Source organism: Achroia grisella, unplaced genomic scaffold (genome assembly GCF_030625045.1).
Source record: "Achroia grisella isolate CSIRO2021 unplaced genomic scaffold, CSIRO_AGI_Agris_v1 utg512, whole genome shotgun sequence".
Classification (NCBI taxonomy): domain Eukaryota; kingdom Metazoa; phylum Arthropoda; class Insecta; order Lepidoptera; family Pyralidae; genus Achroia; species Achroia grisella.
The window spans coordinates 3,477,242-3,500,735 of NW_026712906.1; the positions used below are offsets into that span (position 1 = coordinate 3,477,242).

The 23,494-nt window shown below is 32.6% G+C and overlaps 1 protein-coding gene across 1 annotated transcript; it reads right to left on the reverse strand.

Moving 5' to 3' along the window:
* Nucleotides 1-12,797: 12,797 nt before the first annotated feature.
* Nucleotides 12,798-22,639, reverse strand: LOC131846817 (titin-like). The gene is made up of 10 exons (XM_059196227.1): nucleotides 22,185-22,639; nucleotides 21,368-21,567; nucleotides 20,307-20,525; nucleotides 19,349-20,152; nucleotides 19,229-19,276; nucleotides 17,017-17,388; nucleotides 16,338-16,445; nucleotides 14,492-14,575; nucleotides 13,616-13,867; nucleotides 12,798-12,839 (listed from the first exon to the last, which is right to left on the reverse strand). Exons 1-10 carry the CDS (start codon nucleotides 22,459-22,461, stop codon nucleotides 12,798-12,800), a joined length of 2,406 nt encoding a protein of 801 aa, XP_059052210.1. The 5' UTR covers nucleotides 22,462-22,639.
* Nucleotides 22,640-23,494: the final 855 nt, after the last annotated feature.

A 23,494-nucleotide genomic window follows, 5' to 3' on the forward strand; every position in this document is an offset into this window, starting at 1 on the left:
CATAACCATTACATGAAAAAACATATTGAGCCGACTGCAAATGATCAAAAGGACGTAGGGCAGAAAGTTGATGGACGATTTTATGAAATAGCAACCTTATTCAGATGGTTAATGATTGGTTTGGTAATGATGTTTTAGTTATTATTTTAGATTTTGGCACTTTGGACACGGGTTTAAGGCAAGCACTCATATAGTTCAAAATAAACGATAGAAAGCTAGAGTTAAATACAAGATAACAATTTTATACAATTATGTCAAATTTTATAAAATCTTATTATACTATATTATAAGAGCTTCCTCATGTTATCCCTAATTATTAAATTTAAACTGCTCAATCTTCACAAGTGATTATAATTCTTGTATTTTTGTAGTAGATTATCGACGATTTAGTTCTCAAATGTGATAACATGATTATAAATTTAATGATAATAATTATAGTTCAGGATACACAGCGACATCTAGTCCTAAGCTGTGTTATGGCTACAAGAGTAGGTAACTTACAAACATACTTAAATTCATTTTTCTTTATAAACGCATAAAACCTATAGTATCTTGGGACTAAATGGAGTTGTGAGAACTATCCTGAATTATTATTATATTCATAACAAATTAAGAGACGTCGAAATTTTGGTAAGAACTTGAATTGAAAAACCTTTAATTAGTTACTTTAAAGCTATTTGAATTATAATAATTGCCCGTCGCCCTCCTTCTCTCACATTCCAAAGAGGAGTGCAAGAATGCACATTCGGGCAACCTAACGATTAACCGGCTGTATATTAGCAGCCTAAGAACAAATGAAGTTTGCGAAAAAGATATTGTAATCATATTAGCGGACATGTGTGAACTAAACCATCGCTATATCTACTAATATAACGGTGCTAAATAAGTTTTAATTTTGTGTAGTAAATAATTTACGACTCTGGAAGCCTGTGTAATCTCCCACCGAAGTGTATAATGTCTTAAAGTCGAGTGACGTGGGATGATAAATTAATAATATAAGTCTGTCAGTTCTAATATTTCTATCAATAATACCAATATTTTAAATTGTAATGTCGTCAGTAATAATAGTTATTTGTTTCATTTCAGCAAATTATAAAGAGTATGTTTTTTTATCAAACAAAAAGAAATTGTTTATTGCTTTACAATGAATTTTTAATTTTTTAATATCATATTTTATTTGAATTCAATATAATATAACATATTGTTAATACTTATTAATTTTTTAAATTCTATTGTTATATAACTTGTCAACTTTGTACGCGACATGAAATTTATAACGCAGAATAAAAATAAAACTGTCTGTGTAAATGGACAAATGCAGTTATCACGCAGGAATGCCACCCACGATTTTAACGAGTTATAGTTGATACAATATGATGCGAATTTAATCAGAAGAAACCCATTTTTTAAATAAATACAATCTATTCTTAGTCTACTTTTATATACTTATATTTTCTATCTCTTTCAATCTGTTTGTCCCGGTCACACGAAGGATGTTTAGCGTAGTTTACGGTGTTCACATAACTCTAAAATCTCGGGCGATATCAGAGTGGTAGTAAACTTATGCAGTTGCCCCGCCAGCGTAAACCGTTAGCGCAGGCGGGTGCTCCATTCCATTATCATCCATAAAAAAAAACTTATGCAGTTTTATCATCCTCCACTGTAGTCCCGCAAGCGTAAACTGTTAGCGCAGGCGGATGCGCCATTCCATTATCAACCATAAAGAAAAAACTTATGCAGTGTTGCCAACCGTTTTCTTACAAAATTATTGTAAGTTGGCAATACTGTACTGATGTGAAATCAACCTCTATTACCCTACACACGTAACGATCCTTTTTGGATGATAATTGTCCCTAACGATATGTCTACATGAGGCAATCTATATGTAATTCGGAACGCTCCCCACCACTCCACCGATTGCCCTTGATTTTAGTCGTGGGACGTGTAGACCCTTTAATTGTTTCATGCCGTCAACATACTGTAAACTAATAGACTACTAGTTTTATCAGCCTGAACTGGAATAATTGCCACTACTAAAATCTAGTCTGCTGTTACTTTGTCGATGTTTGAATTTTATTATTTCTGTACAAGTTTAGACGTAAACGGTATACCAAGTAAAACCATAGAATGGTCATAAAATTGAAGAACTTGCGACAAGAAAAAAATTAAAGTAAATTTTGAACTTTCATTCCAAATTTATCACGTGACGATGATGTTTGTATTAAGGTTTTAAAAACCAGTTTTGGCCAGTCTCATGAATATACTCTTGGTATACCCTTCCCGACTAATCTTAAATACGATTGTGTTTATATTGACTAGTCAGTTAGTAACGGACTTTTGTTTTGTATACATTTATATAATTTAAGTTTGTCAAACAAACTGACGGACCGCATTATAATTGTAGATGATACCGTCATAGGGGCTGTTCAAGTATTACGTAAGCACTATAGGGGGGCTATGCTTATTTTGGATGACATGGTGGGTAGGGGAGTCTAAATGATGATTACGTCATCAGTTATTTACTTTTTTACACGAATGGCAACCCTCACATTATCTTTGCTAAAAAAACAATACATTAATTGAAATTTACATACGCATAGGGGGAGAGGGTAAGGTAAGGTAAGGTTGCTGACATATCATTGCTGGCAGATCATCTGTTGATGAGGGATGGATGGGGGGAGGGGGGGGTAAATAATTGTAATAAATCTGCTTACGTAATACTTAAACGGCCCCATATTAATTTTATTATTAATGTCTAATTGTTGGGATCCATTATTCCTAAGAGATTATGTCGAAATTTTGTTGTTGAATGAAATATTAGTTGTTTCGTGATTATGATCGATTAATTAATGTAGGTTTTGGAAATATTTTTTGTATCCATTATATTAGTTTGTGTTAAAAAAGAGAACTCAATAAAATTATTTTTGATATTATTTTTTGCATTTCTTTTTAAATAAATCCTGAAGCTGAATTAATAACACCTACTCATTTACGTATTATGTTACGAATTAATCTTCTTATAGATAATCCGGATACCGGATTTCAAATAATTATTTGAAACCCGGTACCCAGTTAATATATATCCCTGAAAATGTTACACTGTACCTTCAAGTTACAAACTAAGAACTTGAGCATATTCTTTTTGCAAATATATACATAATAATGCTATATATATATCATGTATATATTTATAAAATGAATTGTACGTAATATAATTTTATGTAGGTACCCAGAAATCAAACAGACCTATATATACACAATAATAAAATTATATTTTAAATATAATTTTATTCGTTTATATTGGAATGATGAACCGCCTGAGCTATCGGTATACGCTGGCGGGGCACTAGAGAAAAATGATAGAATGAACATGCAGTCAGGTCAGCACCTGGAAACAAGTCAATTCCTGAAGAATTCGCTGATGCTCTAAGTAGCCTGAATTTATTCTTTTTTTTTGACATCTAAGACAGCGCCATCTCGCTCCACGTTAAGTTAACAAGTAATATAAATACTTTGATATTTTGTAAATACCATCATACTCATGAATACAAATGTTTGCATCGTGCGAGGTATCGAACCCGCGACCATCGTAAGGGTGTGCTAGACCGTCTTTCTCATCTTCCATTGGTACCTAGCTAGCATATACCATTAGCGTGGGTGGCATTACCACACCACAAAGGCTGCATCATCGATAAAAAATAACCACAATTTAATAGAAATAAAACTTCCAAATCAGTTTTAAAGACTTTACTGCTTCAATACAATCTTATATAACATCATATAAGTTACAAAATACATAAACAGTTATATAGGTAACAAAACACGTGACTAGCGTTATAGAGACAAAATACAGTTGGTGGCAAACGTAATTATAAACACAACCCACCCCTTGAGGGCACAGCGTGAGGTTATTGATCACAAACACGAATCGAGTCTGAATTGCAAACTCGAGAGAAAAAAGTTCAAAATAATTTGTCTATGATTATTGAAACGTCAAATAAAGAAAAAATAAGAATTCGTATTTAGAATTAAGATCCTTCTGCACAACGCATACATTAAAAAATAGAGGCCAAAGACCGAACCGTAAACTGCTTTAACGTTGCAATAATTAAATTATTACAATTATAATATATATTTCACAACTAATCTGTACTACATTCTGTCTCTAAGATTCATTTTATCTCAATATCGATCCGATCTATATTTATTAGAATCTGAGAAGGAAAGTAATTTCTAAAAACTTAATCTTGCGGCTGAGTTATTTAATAAAGTTGCTAACAAATAACTGCTTAATGATTATATATTTGACAATTTCAATTAGTACAGCTAGATGGCTAACTGAAACTGTTTAATGATCGCTAAACCGTCACTTTCAAGCGAGATTTGTTAGCAACAGAGTTCGATAATCCAGCCGCTGGTATATTTGGCACGGTATGTATAGGAGAGTAGAACGCTTTACAAATATAATACTATAGTTACCATTTATAATTGTATAAAATAAATAACCTTATTATAAAAGTGACAGTGTTACCAGTACACGCATTACAGTGTGAAATCACAGTTATCATTAGAAAGGCGTAAACACAGCAATTCCCAAGTACAAATTACAATTTAATGTCATTTATTTATCATCTGACTGAATATTATACAGATAATACATTAAAAAAAAATATCGCACGAGTACGCCAAACAGTATGTACTCAAAGCGAAAATATTCCAAAAAAAAAACAGTGACAGTTTTTGTAACGCGCTTACCGACGATGTACGAATCTTTTCATTACTATTTTATACCATATGCTCTGTAGAATGGTGCTGGTGACAGTTACATTAACGTTTCGTTTCACTCTTGAAAGTTGCCGTGATTTACAAATTATGACTTAGTATTACAGCTGTACCACATTCCTAATATATTAAATCTTTAATAACTGTACAGTTACTTAAGTAACCAGTATTAATAAAATTTAACCCAGAATGTTCTAGACTACAAATACAGGCAACTGTCGCTCGCACCACGCTACAGCGCACATAGGACAGCGGCCAATAGAGTGGCTTTATTTTACATCGGTAAGGGAACATCCATAAATTACGCCACAGGTAGAGGGAAGAGGGACAAAGTGTGACAAGGATTAGGAGGTCCTAAATTTCGAGACGTAATTTCAATTTATATATCTAAGTATTAAATCACGAAACTTGAATTGTTAACGAAAACTTTAAAAATATTTCAAACTCATCATTAATATATGAATAAAGTTTTGTTAAGGATTTTAAAATTGAGTTACTAATGTAAACTTGGTGACCTAGTGTGACGTCACAACAGGGAGGAGGTAGTCTCACAAATGTCAAGGAGTCTCTGTCTGTGACAAGGAATAAAATATTAGCACAGGTAAAAAACTAATGAAATCCGTGTCACGTAATTTATAAATGGTCCCTAAGTACTAAAAACTCATCATCCTTTTTCATAAAAATTAAATCCTAGAACTCTATTTTAATTACTCGAGTGTTTTGTCATTGTCTATCGAATAAAAAAAATTGTTGAGAGAAAAGACAATAGAACTAAAATATGGTTATCATACATTTGACGTCTTTATTCTACCTCAAAAAAAGGAGGCGGTTTTATAAAACAAATCAGTAGCCAGTACATATTTTTTTGGCATTTATGTCTTTCATATTAAATTAGTAATTTTCGCTTCTTTTATGGACAGAAAAGAAGTAGAGTGGAATCATGCTGATTTTTTTATGAATAAGGAAATTGCTATTAGCACTTAGTATAAAAATAACAAAATATATCACTTGATTTACACACATTACAGCAATCGAATTTAAGTCTGTATTACAAAATATTTTGATTGAATATTTGATACTGTATACATTTTTTTTAAATATGACGCGATCATTATTTACATATAATATTAAAGAATAATAAGAACCTTACCATTTTATATTAATTCTTACTTCGAACCAGTGAGTGTAGGTGGCAATATACTGATACCACATATATTATGTGGTATATATATTTACCACTCTCACATCCACTTCTTAAATACCACTCAAACTTAAAACAACATGGTAAGATTCTATATTAATATTACATGACAGAAGTACAATTCAAATATTATATGTATATTCATAATTATTGTACATAGAATTATGTACTAACCTATCTTAACCTAGTCTGCATTTATAATACACACAGGCACACTGTTCTGAATTATACCGCATTTTATAGGCGAAAACAACTTAAATATTTAAAGGCACACAATATTTGGGATAACGTAAGAGAATACTGCAATTACACGATCACTATATACCTACACTACAATTATGGTATACTACACCTCAGTGTCAATTTGTATGTTTTATACAACATTTCCCTTACTTTTATGGCATGCTGACAGCCCACCTGATGGTAAGTGGCGACCGTCATGCAAGCGACGGTGACATGACGTCATTACGTGACGCTGTAGGGTAACACTACTGGTTTTTTATTGATGATAATAGAATAGTGCATTCGCCTGCACTAACGATTTACGCTGGGCGAGCTCCAGTGGAGGACGATGAGGTGAGCATGAGGTCAGGTCAGTTAGCCCAACGTGGCAAATTCACCAGGAATTGATCATGATAGTTTCCAGAGGAACCCGTGTGGAAGTCAACTAGAGATAGTACATTGCCCTTCCCTCATAAATGGTAAATGGCAAAATTGCCTATATACATGAACAGTCCTTCAAACATGACGTCATCATGTGACGCTATAATGTAACATAAGTAGTATTAATGGGATTTAGTAATGTGGACTAATAACCCCATAGCTGGTAACATACCATGTCAGGTTGATCTCCACGCTGTCCCCTCTGGGCACCATCGTGATAAATTCCTCGTAAATTTGCCAAGATGGTCTAATTGCCTGACCTCATGCTCATCTTATCATGCTCCACTGGTGCCCCGCCAGCGTAAACCGTCAGCCCAGACGGGTGCACCATTCCGTTGTCATCCAATAAAAAAATACCAGTAGTAACCCTAATTAATTGCTATTCAGTGGGCTTAAGGTGTTATGCCTCAATACCCTTTCCTTGCATATTACATAATTGATTATAAAAATTTACACAATTCGTCCCTAAAACTAAACCTAAGCGTGTAAAAACCACAAAATTCAATAAGAGATCGAAACGTACACAATTTTACGTTATTTTGTTCTAATAAAGAGCAAACATTCAAATTTCAATTCTAATCACAATGAAAGAGGGTCGTTATTACTACTTTAGGCGATGTTCGATGGTGATACTCGTTTCGTCCAATTTACATAAAAACAATTGAGTGCCAGAATAATTCGATGTACAAAAAAACTCGCACCTATTTAAATCAATTGAAATAAATTACATTAACTCTTAAAATAAATATTGAAAATTAGACTTTAAAGCAAGGCGTTACTGCCGATTTTCAAAAATTTGTAATTTTTGAGTTACTGCATTATTTATTATTAAGTGTGCAAATTATAATCTGACGCGTTAAGGGTGAGCAATCAAATATCACTTGTCTAGTGCCCACATATAAAGATTTGCTTATTTGGAACTAGATGGCGCTGTATGACTCATCCAGAGTTATTTATTACTATTAATTACAAATATATTATATTTACTATAATACTACAAAAATAGTCTATACTATTTGCGACTTTAAAATCATGACTTCTACAAAATGATGTATACAGTTGTTCTGGTAACATTTACAGTATTTAACAAATTTCATATATATATATATACAAGGGATTTCTAAGGACGCGTCCACATTGCATTTTATTATGGTGTAACATTGTAACAAATTTACCATGATTACATTTAACAGAAATCACATAAAAAAATCACAGTCGCAAACAGAGATTAAAAATGGTATAGTATACTATATTATCAATACCGTATTGGTTATATATTGGTTGACTGGATTTCGTTTAATATTTTGTTTATTTAATTTATTATCGGATTTCATTAAACTAATAATTCGGAAACCAATAAACCAATTATGTTTATTATTATACTGTGTAAATAAATACATATATAAGCGGTGGTATTGTCGTTTTATGAATTTATGTTTTCTAATAATTGATAACATTTATAAAATATATATGATAGAGCACAAATTTCGTTACAATAGCACAATACAAAAAAATTGTTCATATGTGAACGCACCTTAATAATACATTCCTAAATTCCTCAATAATAATAGTTCAATACAAAAACATATAAACAGCATTACAGACAAATACTGTAAACATTACCAGTAACCAGTTACACCTGTAAAATAAACTACATGCATCTCACTCACTCATCTCACTAACACAAGTGCGAAAGGGGCAACCGATCGGAGTTATTAAAATTAGGCATAATTCAGAACTCACACATTTTAGTCCACTCATAAATACATAATCGTTACTGTCAAAATGACAGATCGCTACGTCATAGCTTATTTTACAATATACCATTTGACAATACAGGAATGACCTAATAGTATTATAGGTAATTTAAGTTTAGATATTCAAAAGAAAGTTAAATTCGAATTAGAAAACATAAATAAAAAGAACATTCGAGAAATCAGTTTGATTAGGATGTATTTAAAACCAATTGACATTGCAATTGAACACAGAATTGATGCCAATAAATTTGACCTTGCCGTCTCGTTCCTTTCTAAATTCCATTAATATTAGAGTGGCCTCATATTATCAGGTTCAGATCCGACGGTCAGTGCCGACGACGACATTTGATTGACTCAACGGTTGCTATGTCCCGCACTCTTTAGAAAAATACGCGGATCCATCGAACGGTTGTACGGGTCGTCAGTTCTGAAATTGATAATGTGAACCCACTCTAACTAAAGCGAGAAATATTGGTTTTCTATTGTAATTAATAGAGATTATTAGCGGTTTTTGAATATACTTTTACCTATAGAAAGCTTCATTATTAACAAGTAATATAATAAGACTTATTTCACTTAACAAAATAGCTGGTACTGGCCCGTACGATATCAGTGCTTGAAAGTAATGTCCCTAGGTTAAGTTAGCTTTTAAGGTACCCGCCCTAAGAGGCTTATAATCCAGCTACCCGGGGGTTGTTGCCCCGGAGTTGATGCTTGGTTAAAGGGGCCTCGAGGCCCCAACCTTCACCCCCCTAGGGGGAAGTACAGATAACCAGTGTCAGTATCGGCTTCAATTCTGTGTTACCAGTGTAATTAGAATTTTATTTTAATTCTTCTTGTTATAATAAATTATTTGATAGTAAATATGTCATAAATACAATTGGCATTTTAAATTTTATAATCTGTTTTCTAGTAACCTGTTTGCTTGTATAATAATTATTACAAAACTTTAGAATATACAAAAAAAGACCTCTATTTTGCAATATAGTATAACCACAACCATTTGGTATATTATGCTAAAATTCACGTATAATTTAAATCAAGTCTAGAGCGACACGGAAAAAATAATTAATGTTCTGGACACGAGCAAAACACTTCTCATTTGTGCTTAAGACCACAAAACAAAAGTGAAAACTTAATCTAGGCGAGGTTTAAATAGCAGTGACGCGTTGACTATATCTCTCTCGCTCCCACAGTCGATTTGAGCCGATCATACGATACTATTTCAGTCTCATACGATACCCACAAAATAAAGTCCTCACGCCTAAAGAAGCTTTCACTTCAAGAATTGTACCCATGGCTTATTGGCCCTGATGATATTCTTTATCAAATGAAAAATAATTTATTCTTGTAAAACATTTTAGACGCTTATGATTGTCAAGTTTTTTGTATTAATATTTTTTCCCCTACCAGTTCAGTATACCTACAAAGTCGATTAAGCAGAACTGGCGAGAAACTCAATTTTTATTTATAGTCAGTATATTTATATATTTAATATTAAGAGCATAAGGCGGTACATTAGTTACCTTGAATAAATGTATTTTGTTGTTAATATCCAATATATAAGTTGACGATCATGTGGTGCAGCTCTAAACTTGACTGAAAATATTTCAATAGATTTTTTTATTGAGAATGTATTATAAATTTTCTTATTTATTTTAAACCAGTAAAAGTATTTATAAAAATAATTTATTGCTAATATTTTATTAAAGATGTATTAAGCGACAACTAGGACTTGCTGTATTTTAAGACAATCTGGAGCATAAGACCGTTTCTCGAATTGACCCGACTTAAACCTTATTGTATAGTGTAATAAAGTATAAAATTAAACGATTACTTATATCGTTCCTCCAATACGCTTACATAAACTATTGAGGCAAAGACGTTACGATGGGCGGTTTTATCGTTAAATAGCAATGGTTTTCAGACCTTTAAATGTTAGTATATTATTTAAAAAAATACTAATATCTTTTTGGATCTAAACAAAATATATTCTATGGATTGTGAAATAAGGATTGAAATCGTGGTTATAACATTTGCTAAATAAATTTGCATATAATACTAATATTACTTATAAAGAGGGAGTGGAATTTTATGAGAAGAAATCTCTGGAACTACTGCACCGATATCAGATTTTTTTTCTATGTTTGTAAGATACATTATATCTTTTAAGGGGTTGCTTTAAACGATAAGGCCGCCTTTTGTTTAGCGCATTAATGTAGTTTTTTTTTATATATATATTTTCTGTGCGCGATAAAGAGTTATATTATTATTATAGGCTATATATCTTATAAATATATACTAAACTCACAACTATATGAGTAACCGGACGAAGCAAGGTCGGGCCACTAGTAGTGAATAAAAGTCATATAACATATGAAATATACCAATGATAGACTGGTTTTAATTACCAAATAAACAGTGAACTTTGTGAACCTACAGATCGATCGTAGTATTCCAGTGGTTCTCAATCCCAACCGGTGATCGGCGGGAATCAAATTAAATAGGGTTTAGATACAAATCTATAAATTTATAGTTACGGTATTATAGTCACGTAAAATTGAGCAGTGTTCGATGCAGAATTACTCGGCTTGAAAAAATAATGTAAAGTCAAAATCCTTGTTAAATAACACTGATATATATATACTAAGCTTAATATATACATATACTATTTGATTAATTAATATCTATATTATATGTCATGCATTAAATTATATTTTTAATTTTTAGTAATTTTTATTATATGATAGAATAAGGCGATCTTATTGCTTAATACAATAATTTATTTCGTGTTTTAGATAAAGTTTGAGAACCTATGGTCTATAACATCATATCGAATGTTATCACTAAACGTTAGGTAATTATATAAATATTTTTACTGGAATAAAACAAAAGATATAAAAAAAATGATTGGGAAATGTCAAATGTGGTAAATGGCTGTTGAGAACGTAAAGACACAAACATACTTAACTCTAGAATATTCAAACATAAATGTACTTTATGACACAGTTTGCTCTTAGGAATACATTCTGGAAATTTCGATTTAAAAAAAAACACCAAAAATAGCAACAGGGTATTTGACGACTATTTAAATATTTTATTGATATTATTAATATAGTTAAACGGGTTTTAACACGAATTATTTTATGGTAAATAAAATATCGTGAGAGGTAAATACCTCTATTTACCATAAAATTATTCGTGTTAATATTTAATAATGGGATATTATGTTTTTCAAAATCTGTATATGTACGCCAAAGTACTGTACTATTTATGAAGTAATTAACATTGTACAGTATTGTACACACTGTTTGTTGACCCAAATAAAAAAAACTACTATACCTCATAGTACATACTAGATTTGGTATTAAAATATAAACACCTCTTTTCATTTTAACTGAAACCATTTTCTGTCTTCAATATGATAATAAATATATAAATTACTTAAATATTCCGATGTAATAAATACAATTATACCAAAAATTGGTATTCAAACAAATTGATATTAAAATAATGATCATATAATCAACTCATGTATACTTCGGCTGATTTCCCATAAATACATAAAAGAAATTTACCTAAATACAAAAAAAAAATAAGAAAAATCTACATGTCAAATAAAATAAGTTTATTTTCATAAAATAAATACGAAAAAAAGAAAAATCAACATGTTAAATGAAACAGTCTGATTTTTATGATTTTGTCATCAAATCTCGATTATAATATCAATATAAACTTGTCTAAAATTACAGACTTTAATAACGGTACACTGTCACATGTGCGTACCATAGACTCAATGTGTTTCCAACATATCAAAGTTTAATAAATTATTTTTGTGAGCAGGTAGAGAATATTAGACTTCATTACTTGGCTTATTTAAAAAAAACAATAAGAAGTTTTGTAAGCGGGTACGTATTGTTTTTATTATTGGCTTATTCAATAAACAAAAATTGTTTTAAATAAGAAATTCCAAGAGCAGTCAAACACCCCATTTATAATGTTTTAAATAAACATTTCCACTTTCGTTTACAATTGTACACATAATATAAACGGGACAGTTACCATGATTATAAAGATGCCGATATTTCGACGCTGTTACAACACTACAGAATAATGACTGCATCGGAATATCGGAAACTATATCATGACAACATCGACAACTGTATTGATACATACTTGTTCCTTCAAATATCAGTTTTTTTTTAAATTTCATAGGAACTTAGTGAGAGAATTTATGTTTATATATATGTATATATTACAGGAGAGAACTCACAGACTCCTTAAATCTAGAACTCACCAGAGAGATTCGCTTATACACAACTATTATGTTTATAAGGCAAATGACACTATAGCGATGTTGCGACGTCGGTTGCGTTTGCTTGCTGTTCGATATCCTAGCCCGAACACATTTCCGAATGATCGTCCCATGCTGCCACCTGTAAATATAATATTATACTCTTTAATATCTATAGTAACATAATGTAATTAAATTGGCTATTAAAAAAGTTGTTCTTCTTGCCAGTTCTTCTCAATTGAATCTGTATACTGAACTTGACGGTAGGAAAAAAAAAATACAATAAAAATTACGATTACGGCTAAAATGCCCTATATGAATAAATTATTTTTATTTTTTAATAATAATAAATATATTATTTATTCATTTTTACACAATATCATTAATTTATAGGCCATAACATCTGTACTACCCTGTGTTACAGCTGTTAAATTCGACTTAATATCTCAGGGAAAAGTTGTACTCAAGAAAGCGTAGAGAGAGTAAAAAAATTGTAAGTCTTAAGACCGGAATATATGGAAAATATAGGAGGAGGCCTATGTCTCATCTGCGAACACAGTTACTGCTAAATAATATATGAATAATTAGTATCTGAGTAGTATTAACTAAGAAAAAAGACTAAAAGACATCTTTATAAATTTTAGGGCTGAATCTTCTCGATCAAATCTGCTTTCAAACAAAAAAATTATAGCCTATATTATATTCTAATGTAATAAAATTATAGCCTATATGTTAATCTAATGTATAAGTTATATTATTGCAAAGTTTCATCAAACTCCGTCCAGTAGTTTTTGCGTGAAATAGTAATAAACATCCATCCATACTTACAAACTTTCGCGTTTATAATATTAGTAAGGTGGGTAGAATCGCAAGGTAAATACGTGACATTATTAGAAAAGACTTCATTGAAAGGCTTACTTGACAGTCCCGACTGCAGTACCACTGGTTGGCGCAGCCCGCGCACACAAACTGAGCATCGCGGCGCCTGCAGCCCTGGCACAGCGGCGCCTCCGAGGCGTCGTCTCCGTCAGCGGCGGGCTCGCCCCCGTCGCCCCCCTCGCCCCCGTCGGGGGCCGCGTCGCCCCCCTCGTCGATCACGAGCCGGCCGGACCCCGAGCCGGACGGGGAGCCCGCCCCTGACGGGGACGACGCCGCGCTCTCTTCGTCATCCTAAACAAATCACATATAAATAAATAAATAACACGGAGCCATCGAACCCCACGGTAAGCAGAGCTTGTGTTATAGGTACAAGACATCTGATGTAAATACTTAGATCTTTTTTTTAATAGATAGATAATATAGGTACATAAAACACCCAGACTGATACAAACAATAGTACTCATGAGTGCAAATGTTTGCACCGTACAAGGAATCAAACCAGCGACCATCCGAAGTAAAATAAACAAGCCGTGAAATAAATACGTTGGATTCAAATATACTCAGCAAAATGTGAGTATATCAATGCATTTTCGATGATGTTCTCTTCCGTACGATCTCCCGTCCAATTCAAACAGAATCCCCGTTTGTATTGGATAAATTGAATTGGAAATTACGACGCGGGCCGTCGTAATTTCTAAATCTAAAGGTGCTAAAGTTCGAACTCCTATACTTCTATACCTCTTATGTGTTGCCATAACTGAGGACTTAGGTATTATCACTGCCAAGGTGCCACGTACCTCGGGCATGACAACCTCTTTGGTTGTTGCTGATCATGTGATGGTTCCCGGTTTCCTTCAACTGGACCGTAAGCTTGTATGCTGTATCGGCTACACATAAAAAAAAAAATGAACTCACCAGTTGTACAACCTCCTCAGATTTTTCAGGCTGAGGATCCGGTTGCGCGGGCTGCACCGGCGTAATCGTTATTTCACCACAGTTCTGTAACATTGTCACGTGTTGTAACGTTACATTGCATGTTACAGTATATGTTACACACGTTACTTTACCACAAGCATAGTCTAATTAAAGGCTTGCATAGACGATGTACAGTCCTAGAATTGTAAATACTATTTATTAATCATAAATATATAATATTAATAACTAACAATAAACAAATAGTCCTGGACAATTAATACAGCGCCATCTAGTCCTACAGTAACTAGACAACTGATATAAATACTTAGATTTTTTTTCGAACCATTCTAATGCTGTTGGCCGCAGCTGGCCTTTACAGCTTCAATGGACGATAGAGGGCGAGTGCAGATGGCACTCCAAATCCGCGGGAGGACTTATCGAGCTGAAGTTAACTCCCGCCAGATCATAAATACGTAGATATACTTTTTAGTAGTCTAGCGGTTTAGTACACCATCTTAGTTCTGATGGTACTCAAGTACTTCTATCAGATCTTTAGTACCTATAGCACAGTTCTGCTTCACTAGATGGCGCTATCTTGGGTTGTCATTATTGTTTTTATGAGCGATATTTCGCCGTTACAATAAGTACTAGGCTCTTGTCGATTGATATCAATGCAGTTTGCGATATTATCTGACTAAAATAGTCTGGCATCTAATTGTATTGTGCTAACTGTAGATTAAGCGTAACTTTAAGCGCTGTATATAGCGATTACATTGCTACACAGCGCGTAACAGTACATTGACCCACTAGTGGGACGTGCAAAGCAAATTTAAAACCTGATATTTTAAATGATAAATGTAGCGCCGTCTGTGCAAACCTTTAATAATACACAATTTACAGAAGCAATATTAAAGTAAGGTGTGGGTATATAAAAAATATTGTTCTGTTATTTACTTATATGTATACTCATTTTTGAAGTTTAATAACATATATTTCAGTATTACGTATTACTATAAAATATGGTATCTGAAATATATAGGAAACATTAATGATTAAGTAAATGGAGCTCAGATTCGCAGTACTGCCTTGTGAAACGCCATACTTTACTTAACTTTTGTTTATATAGAAACTGGCCGCATATACTGGAATATGGAAAGTGGTAACTGTATAGCGACATGAACATGGATATGATGGTATGACCCCCGCCTCTACATTGTCATTCCTGATGTCATTGTCATGACTGAGGTGGTAAGCTGAGGATATTCGAAGAATAAACTAAGGTGACGTGCTTAGCAAATTTACTGCGACTTGTTTTTGTTTCTCTCTGCTAAAATTTTTAGTTACACATCTCATAAAGCGAAATATCTTAGCAAATTTAGCGTTACGATATTACGCTTTTTGAGAATTTCAAGAAAGTTATTCAATCATGAATTTTACCCCTGGTTGTTATGTAATAGTGTCATATAGGTCGCAAAATGTAGATATACCTTACTTTAACATTCTGTGATATGTAATTATGAATGAGGTGGCATTTAATCTTTCAATGAGTATTGCCATTTTCAGTATATATAAAAAATACATGTCTTTATCAAATAAAGGGCTCAACAGTTTGCTTTGTAAATAGTTGAAGCTTGACAACTTAATATATGCAAATAAAGCTTCTAATTAAAATACTGGCCATTCAAGCTGCAATACACAAACCGTATAATGCAGTCTGAATATATAAGATTTGACTCCAACTTTTTAAAAAACAAAAATAAAACTTAGAAACTAAATTTTGAATTTGGAAGATCGAGGCCAATCAGCACACCAATTGAGTATTTTCTTGTACACATTGAAGTGGTACCTTGGCCTGACCGAAAGTTGGCAACGTTGGCGCGCTCTGTTTCCGTTCCGGCGAAGTGAGCAGTTTAGCCAACGTCGGCGAGTAACTCTGAGTCGCAGGGGACGCCTGCTGGAAGGTTGGCAACACCCATTCAAGCTAATTCAAAATTTGGAATGAAGTTGGCTGTCCTACGTAAGCGAGCATTTTTATAAGCAGCAGTACCATTTCAGTCAATGATGTCTTCATTCAGTTTTATACACAATTAAAAAATATATAATATACAGAATGTATTATCTGTAACTAGTCACGTTCATTGTCAAATAAATCCACTAAACTAGCACTGCCAATTAAAAACATCAATAATCTGTTATTCAATATGAGTGGGGAAAAATATAAAAAAAATGTACTAGTCGACTTTCTTGCCAGTTCCTCTCAACTAAAGTATCTAACCGAACTAGTAGAGCATAGTGATAAAAAAAATGTTGGCGTTCATAAGTGGCAGATGGTCGAAATGAAAGAATGATTTTGAATTTCCACATCTAAGTAACGTCGCTTCGCTCACGTAGGACAACAATCGCACAAGCTTAATTTATCGCTTCAATAAACACAATACAAATTCAAATGTGGAACACTATTAATGAAACTGAAAAAGAATGGTTCTAGAAGCTCAGTGATATTTAAATTTATTTTTTTTAATTACCTTCGTCAGTATGCCGTGGAGCAAAGAGTTTTGTGTTTGATTTGTGTCCTGACTGCTTGAAACTGGTAATAACGAGATTTCTGGATATGGCGGCGGCGGGGGTAGTCTAGTGTTAGGGGATGCCAGTCTTTCCGCCTGTTTGACTGGTATGTGAACTTCTTCGTGGCTCCTCTCCTGCCTCCGCCGCGGATGTCCACCTTCTGGCCTGATGTGGTGGTCAGGCCTGGGCATTTCGACAGGCCTGTTGGGTATCAGGCCGGTGTTAGCTTGCTGCATGTTGGCGAATTGGACAAGAACATCCTTGAACGAGAGGCCATTTGGCATACCGCCAGCTTGCATCTGTTGTAGGCGTTCTAACATAGCTTTTTGGTTCTGTAATATAAAAAAATATTTGTAGTCATCGAACTATGCCTTCTGTTAGAACGTGATAATCTCTTTGTTAGAAATTTAGAAAAAAAAATATATCTTTTTTATGTAAGGTATAATATGAGCCATTGAGTTGCCTGAAATAAATAAACAAAAATAGTTTACTAATCACGTTTGCAAACAGGACCATATTAAAAATCAATATCAATATTGACAAAGGTAAGTAGAACTGAATTTATTTTTAAAAATTTATTCATCTACATACATGTATCTAAAATATGCTAAAATTTATTTAAAATAAATATTTTCATATCCCTAGAACATTTGTATTCATGTGTGTGTATTATATAGTAATTATTTGCAAACATATATTACAACTTAATAGAATAGATAGAAATAATCTTTATTCAAATAAACTTAATTTTAAGCACTTCTGTGTAATCACATTTTTTATTACACATTATCTACAATTTATTCGGAATACAGTTTCAACCATGAAGAATGTGCAAGAAAGTTGCTTGTTGTTCAAAACATCTACGATTTTACATTTAAAAGTAACAATTCGTGTGAAATTGAGAACAATCTACCAAAAAACACGAATTCTTTAAAATCAGAGTAGATAATTGTAATTGCATTGCCATTTGATAATTGAAGTATATATAAGATATGGACGTATCGTTAAATATCCTGTTGCTAAAATAGATTAAAAAAATAAAAACCTACGCACCTCGGACGTTGACCGAATTTGTAGCAATGGAACGAATATACTAATTCTACATTCTATTTTCAAATTAATTAAATAGTCCCTACAATAATTGGCCATGAGCAAAGCGAGAATCCTTGTTTTGAATTAAAAAAAAAGAAGAAATGCTCAAGAAACAATATTAGTGGTTTAACTTTACAGCTAAACTAACTAAATTATTATTAAGTCAGATATAACGCGCGATAACTTTTTCTACAACCAAAAAAATCCGTGTGACCTTCAGATATATATTTTCGGTTAATATAATAGGTTTATTGACACCCTCAGTGACATAGAAGGTGAACTAGCTAATTATAATTATATTTAATTCATAATTATAATAATTTAACTCCGACACATACCTAAAGTGCCATAATAGTTACAGATTTGACTTTGTACAAAGTCGTATGCATCTATGTACTATAAAACTGACGCAAAGCAGTTTGCTTTGTAAGCTGTGTTCGAAACTAAAATATCTTTATTTATGTAGGTCTATTATACACATTTACGAACAAGTAAAAATGTAGTTTACAGTCGAGAATTGATAAGAAACTCTGCTCTTGTGCTCTTAATGTTTCATCGCAAAGACACTGAAATTTCAGTATACAGATGCACAGCTATTCAAATGTCCACATGCATAAACAAAACCTTTGAAAAATTTACATTTTATCTAGAGGAAATAAAAACTATCGCTCCTAAGAATATATTTCAATTCTTGTCTTTGACGGTACTACTTAGCGAATTCTAAAAATCACGGGTATATTAGACCGCCAAAGCTCGCAATGCTACAGGTATAAATGAAAAGAGCCGGTATTTATTTAAAAAAGGTATGTCATTGGGGTTACAATGTATTTCATGATTCCTGATGTTGCTCATGATAGCACGTCATCATGCTCGCGGCACCGTCATCCCATGCCAATCTAGAGGACTAAGATGTAATGTCCAATGCCCGCAAATTTCTAATTTTTCTATCGTATTATCACACTTTAATACAGTTTATATAACAAGATGGATGGATGAACTATTGGGAGACAATACTTCATCCACCAAGTGATCTTGTACAAAGATTATATAAAAAATAATTTGTAAATAAAATTATCATACCATATCTAAATTATTGAAGAGCATATTCAGGTTATTCAGGTTGTTCAGGTTATTTAGGTTGTTTAGGTTGTTTAGGTTGTTCAGATTGTTCAGATTGTTCAGATTGTTCAGATTGTTCATACCATCCATCTTCGGCGCTATAGGTCTCGGCGCGTTCATCATGTTCGGATTCAGAATAGACTTCATTCTCCTGCCCCTCCTTGGAGTCACATCTGGATTTCTTTGTCTGTAATCAGCTATTATTGATTTCACATCTTTAGTGGGACCTTGACGACCCATTGGCAAACCATAAGTGCCTGGGAGCTGCCCATTCATATCTCTAGGATACTGTGGCATTGGACCAGGCATCATCATCTGTGGTGGGAATATGGGTTTCGGCATGGGTTGCATATGAGCTGCTTTATCATATGGGGGTGGCAACCCTGCCATTGGATTGAAATGACTTGTTACTGGCATAACAGGAGCTTGAGCCAGCAACGGGTTAATGGTTGGACCTGGTTGCTTTATAGACAACCCCGAGATTTCATCACTTTTGTCAATGGCTAAATTCTTAGCTTGATTTAAATAGTCGAAAGGATCCGTTCTATCTGATCCATTAACATCAGCTGACTTTTCGAAGGACAACACCTGTTTTCGCCTTAAAAGTCGCAATAATATCTCTTCTTTTACTTTTTTTAGATGTAATATATTATTCCATTCCTGTTCTTTCTTTTGTGCTAATTCTCGTAACGTTTGGATTTCAGATAAAAGTTGTTCTGTATGGCGTTGGATTTCGTCTATATTGTTCTTTGTTGCAGTTTGTATGTAATCACTAATCATGATATCATGCTGTGGGAAAGTTTTTTCGACTTCCTGGCAAAGTTTTTTTAATGGGGATTCAGTCTCTACTTCTTGGCTTGAGCGTCTTTTCGTTGCTTGTTCCTCCTAAAAGAATTAATCCAAATTTTACTTGTAGAAAACTATATAAACTTCCAATAAGTCCCAGCAAGTCTAAGAATAAGTGATTGTATTAGTTGCCTGAATCATCAAAAGAATTCTGCCTGTTTCATACAACTAGTAAAACATGAATAAGTATTACCTTAGCTAAGTCACCATTAACAGGCTGTAATATTTTAGGCTCCACCTTTTCAATCTTCTCTTCGACCTTTGTAACTTTGGGGACCTCATTGGGAACTTCTGTCATCTCAACATCAGGCACTACAACTTCTTTTTCTGGAGCTTTAACCTCTTTTTTTGGTTCAGAAGCTATCTCCTTAGGCGGGCTTGATTCCTTCACTTGTATCTCAGGGGTAGTAGACTAAAATTAAATATCAAATATTCAATTTGCCATATTAATTTTTATAATACTTCAATAAAATTTGTTTTGATAAGAACCATGTCTATTGATTGATTGATATTTTGATTTGATTTCTACTTATTTTACTACATCATCATATTAACCTGTACCTACTGCTAGATATAAGCTTTACTGCAATATAACATATTATTATTCAACGTAAAAATGCATATTATATTGAAGTATATATTTGACCATACCATAAGGTGTCAAATCCCCCATATGCATGTTTTTTTGTGTATACAGTTTCAATAAATTGATAATTATGAAATTACAAATTCTATATTAAAATATTTTAATAACAATTTCAGTAATAGTGTCCCAGTCTAATCCTTTAATACCCTGAGTACGCCAAAGAGGCCATCCACATCTGGCCGAGACAAAAAACATGTGTCAATTTATATATATAACTGACTCTCCAGTGAAAGAAACACTAATATGAAACCAAATCAAAATAAACCTAAGGATAAGTATAACCATAGAATCACACTCTACCACATATATTATTCAAATACTTATTTAAAAAATATTTACCAAACAATTTTGGTAAATAAATAAATTATTATTATTATTAAATATGCCAAGCAAAATGTAACCATGTCAAGTATAGTGTTCATGACAACATCAACAGTCAACAATATCTCAAACTTTTTCGGGATAACAGTTGTGCAGAACACAAAACTTTATTGACCAAATTTATTGTAAGTTTGCTTAATAAAGTTTTATTATATAATTTATTTCTACTGAATATTGAAAATTTATATTCTGCATTTATCTCTAAAATTAATAGACAATAATTATACTTTTGGAACAACAGTTTCAGCAGCTTCTTTTATTTCTTTTATATCCGTTGCAACTGGTTCAGGAACCTCAACTGGCTGTACCGGATTACTTTCAGCTGCTTCAGGGACCACTTCAGGTTCATTGTGAACCGGTGCCACTTCCTGATTGTTCTCATTAACTACACTGCTACGGGAATTGCTATCCTCCTTCAAAACATCCTCTGGAATAAAATAAAGCGATGAAATAGTCCATTGTGGAACTTCATTATGCATTTTTTTTTTCGAAAAACATAAGAAACCAGTATAATTAATATGATATGTAAGATATGGGTAAATTTTCAGCTACCAAATTATGATCATGGCTGGAAACTTAACATATAAATAAACTCCCTTCATTGAAACTTAATAACTTACTATCATTTTAGCTATCACAATGTTTTGTAATTGTCATATATATGAAAATTTTTGAAAGCTAGTACAATTAGTTTAAATGTTTTGTCTTTATTCATATCATTTAAGAGGTTATTGTTTATGTATAAATTTAATAATAATAAAGTAGTAAATGCAATAGAAATTGAACAACAGCATGTTTGTTGGGATAAAAAAAAACATGAATATAACATTAAACTGTAATGTTGTCAACTTTAACTGCATAAAAAATAACCCATGAATTTAGTTATACAATTTTTCTTCAAATGGAATTTAGAATAATTTTTTCTATACTATAGTATTTTTATTATTATTATTATTATAGAATTAGTCTACAACTGCATTATTTAAAGTTTGAATTATTTTGTGAAGATCATACAAAAAACACATGATGAAAACATGACTGTACCTTTGACATCCTCTGAATTTATGGTAACACAATGTTCTTCATTTATATCACTTGACTTTTCTTCTTTGGCATTATCATCACAGACTTCAGCGTTTCCCGCCTTTTCTATATTTTCATCTGTCACCTGGTCCACGAGTGGGTCTTTCGTGCCCACTGCGGCGTCGTCTATCGCCAACGGATCCACTTCATTTTCACTACTCTGCTCCACTTTTGGAGACACATCAACCGCGGCCTGGTCCTTCAAAGATTCCTCTATTGTCACTCTTATATCGTTCATGTTTATTTACATATTTACGATTCGCGAGTCACTGGGTCACCACGCCGCGCGCAGGTTGAACGGCTCTCAAACTGCCATAGAAGACCGATAACCGCGACATTGAACCGGACACAGTTTATTACCACTCGTCAGAACCTTATCTAAGCACAATCGATGGTAATTAACCAGAATGTTTCGAATTTCTATCCCAAATTGGGTAATATCACAATGCGCAAGCAACTGCAGCCGTGAACTCAGGGGTCATTGTGACTAATTGAATAAAAATAAATATTCCCATAAATGTATTAATAATTATGAAATGTGCCACACTATATATACAAATATAGCATTAATACAAAACAATTTCGATATATTTTTGTTTAATATCTGATATAAAATTAATCAGATTTAAGAGGACGCAAATCACAAGCAAAACTGCGTGTGTTGCCATAAAAAAAATTAGGACCTAAACATTAAGTTATATATTGTACATCATGTAGTAGAATTTTCAGATGTTTCATTATTTTTTAAATTATTGCAGTTTTTGACAAGGATTTCGAAAAAGCACAGTTATTTATCATATTCATTACATTGGATATGATTTTAAACAGAAATTTAAATATACTGTAACCAATTTAATTACTATTTAACAAACATTTTGCAGGTGGCAACATTAACACTTACTGCGTTTTGTATTACGCAGATAAATATTTATTTGAAAATATAATGAATAAATGTGCATTCGTAATATTTTCGAATAATAGGAACAGACATGTTTTTAAATGTAAATATGGTAGTAATTATAACACAAAACTTTTAAGATAAACAAATATTGATGAATATAACGGCAATACTATTGTAATATTAATTGACATTTCGATCAAAGCGGTGTAAAGAAATATTATCGAAATAAATCTTCCGGCGGAAATTACCAATCAAAGTTTTTTTCAAACAATATTCATCATGATAAATATTTCATCCATAATTAAATATGGCAATACGAGTATAATTTCGCCATTGAAATTATACTCGTATGTCTTTTTTGTATTAAACA

What these genes read in the sequence shown, in the direction of transcription:
- LOC131846817 (XM_059196227.1), bottom strand. Translation starts at nt 22,461, where the DNA reads ATGAACGATATAAGAGTGACAATAGAGGAATCTTTGAAGGACCAGGCC. An exon ending in TAGCGCCGAAGATGGATGGT is followed by an intron (nt 19,277 to 19,348) that starts ATGAACAATCTG and finishes AACCTAAATAAC; the next exon opens with CTGAACAACCTGAATAACCT. An exon ending in TCCACGGCATACTGACGAAG is followed by an intron (nt 16,446 to 17,016) that starts GTAATTAAAAAA and finishes CCAACCTTCCAG; the next exon opens with CAGGCGTCCCCTGCGACTCA.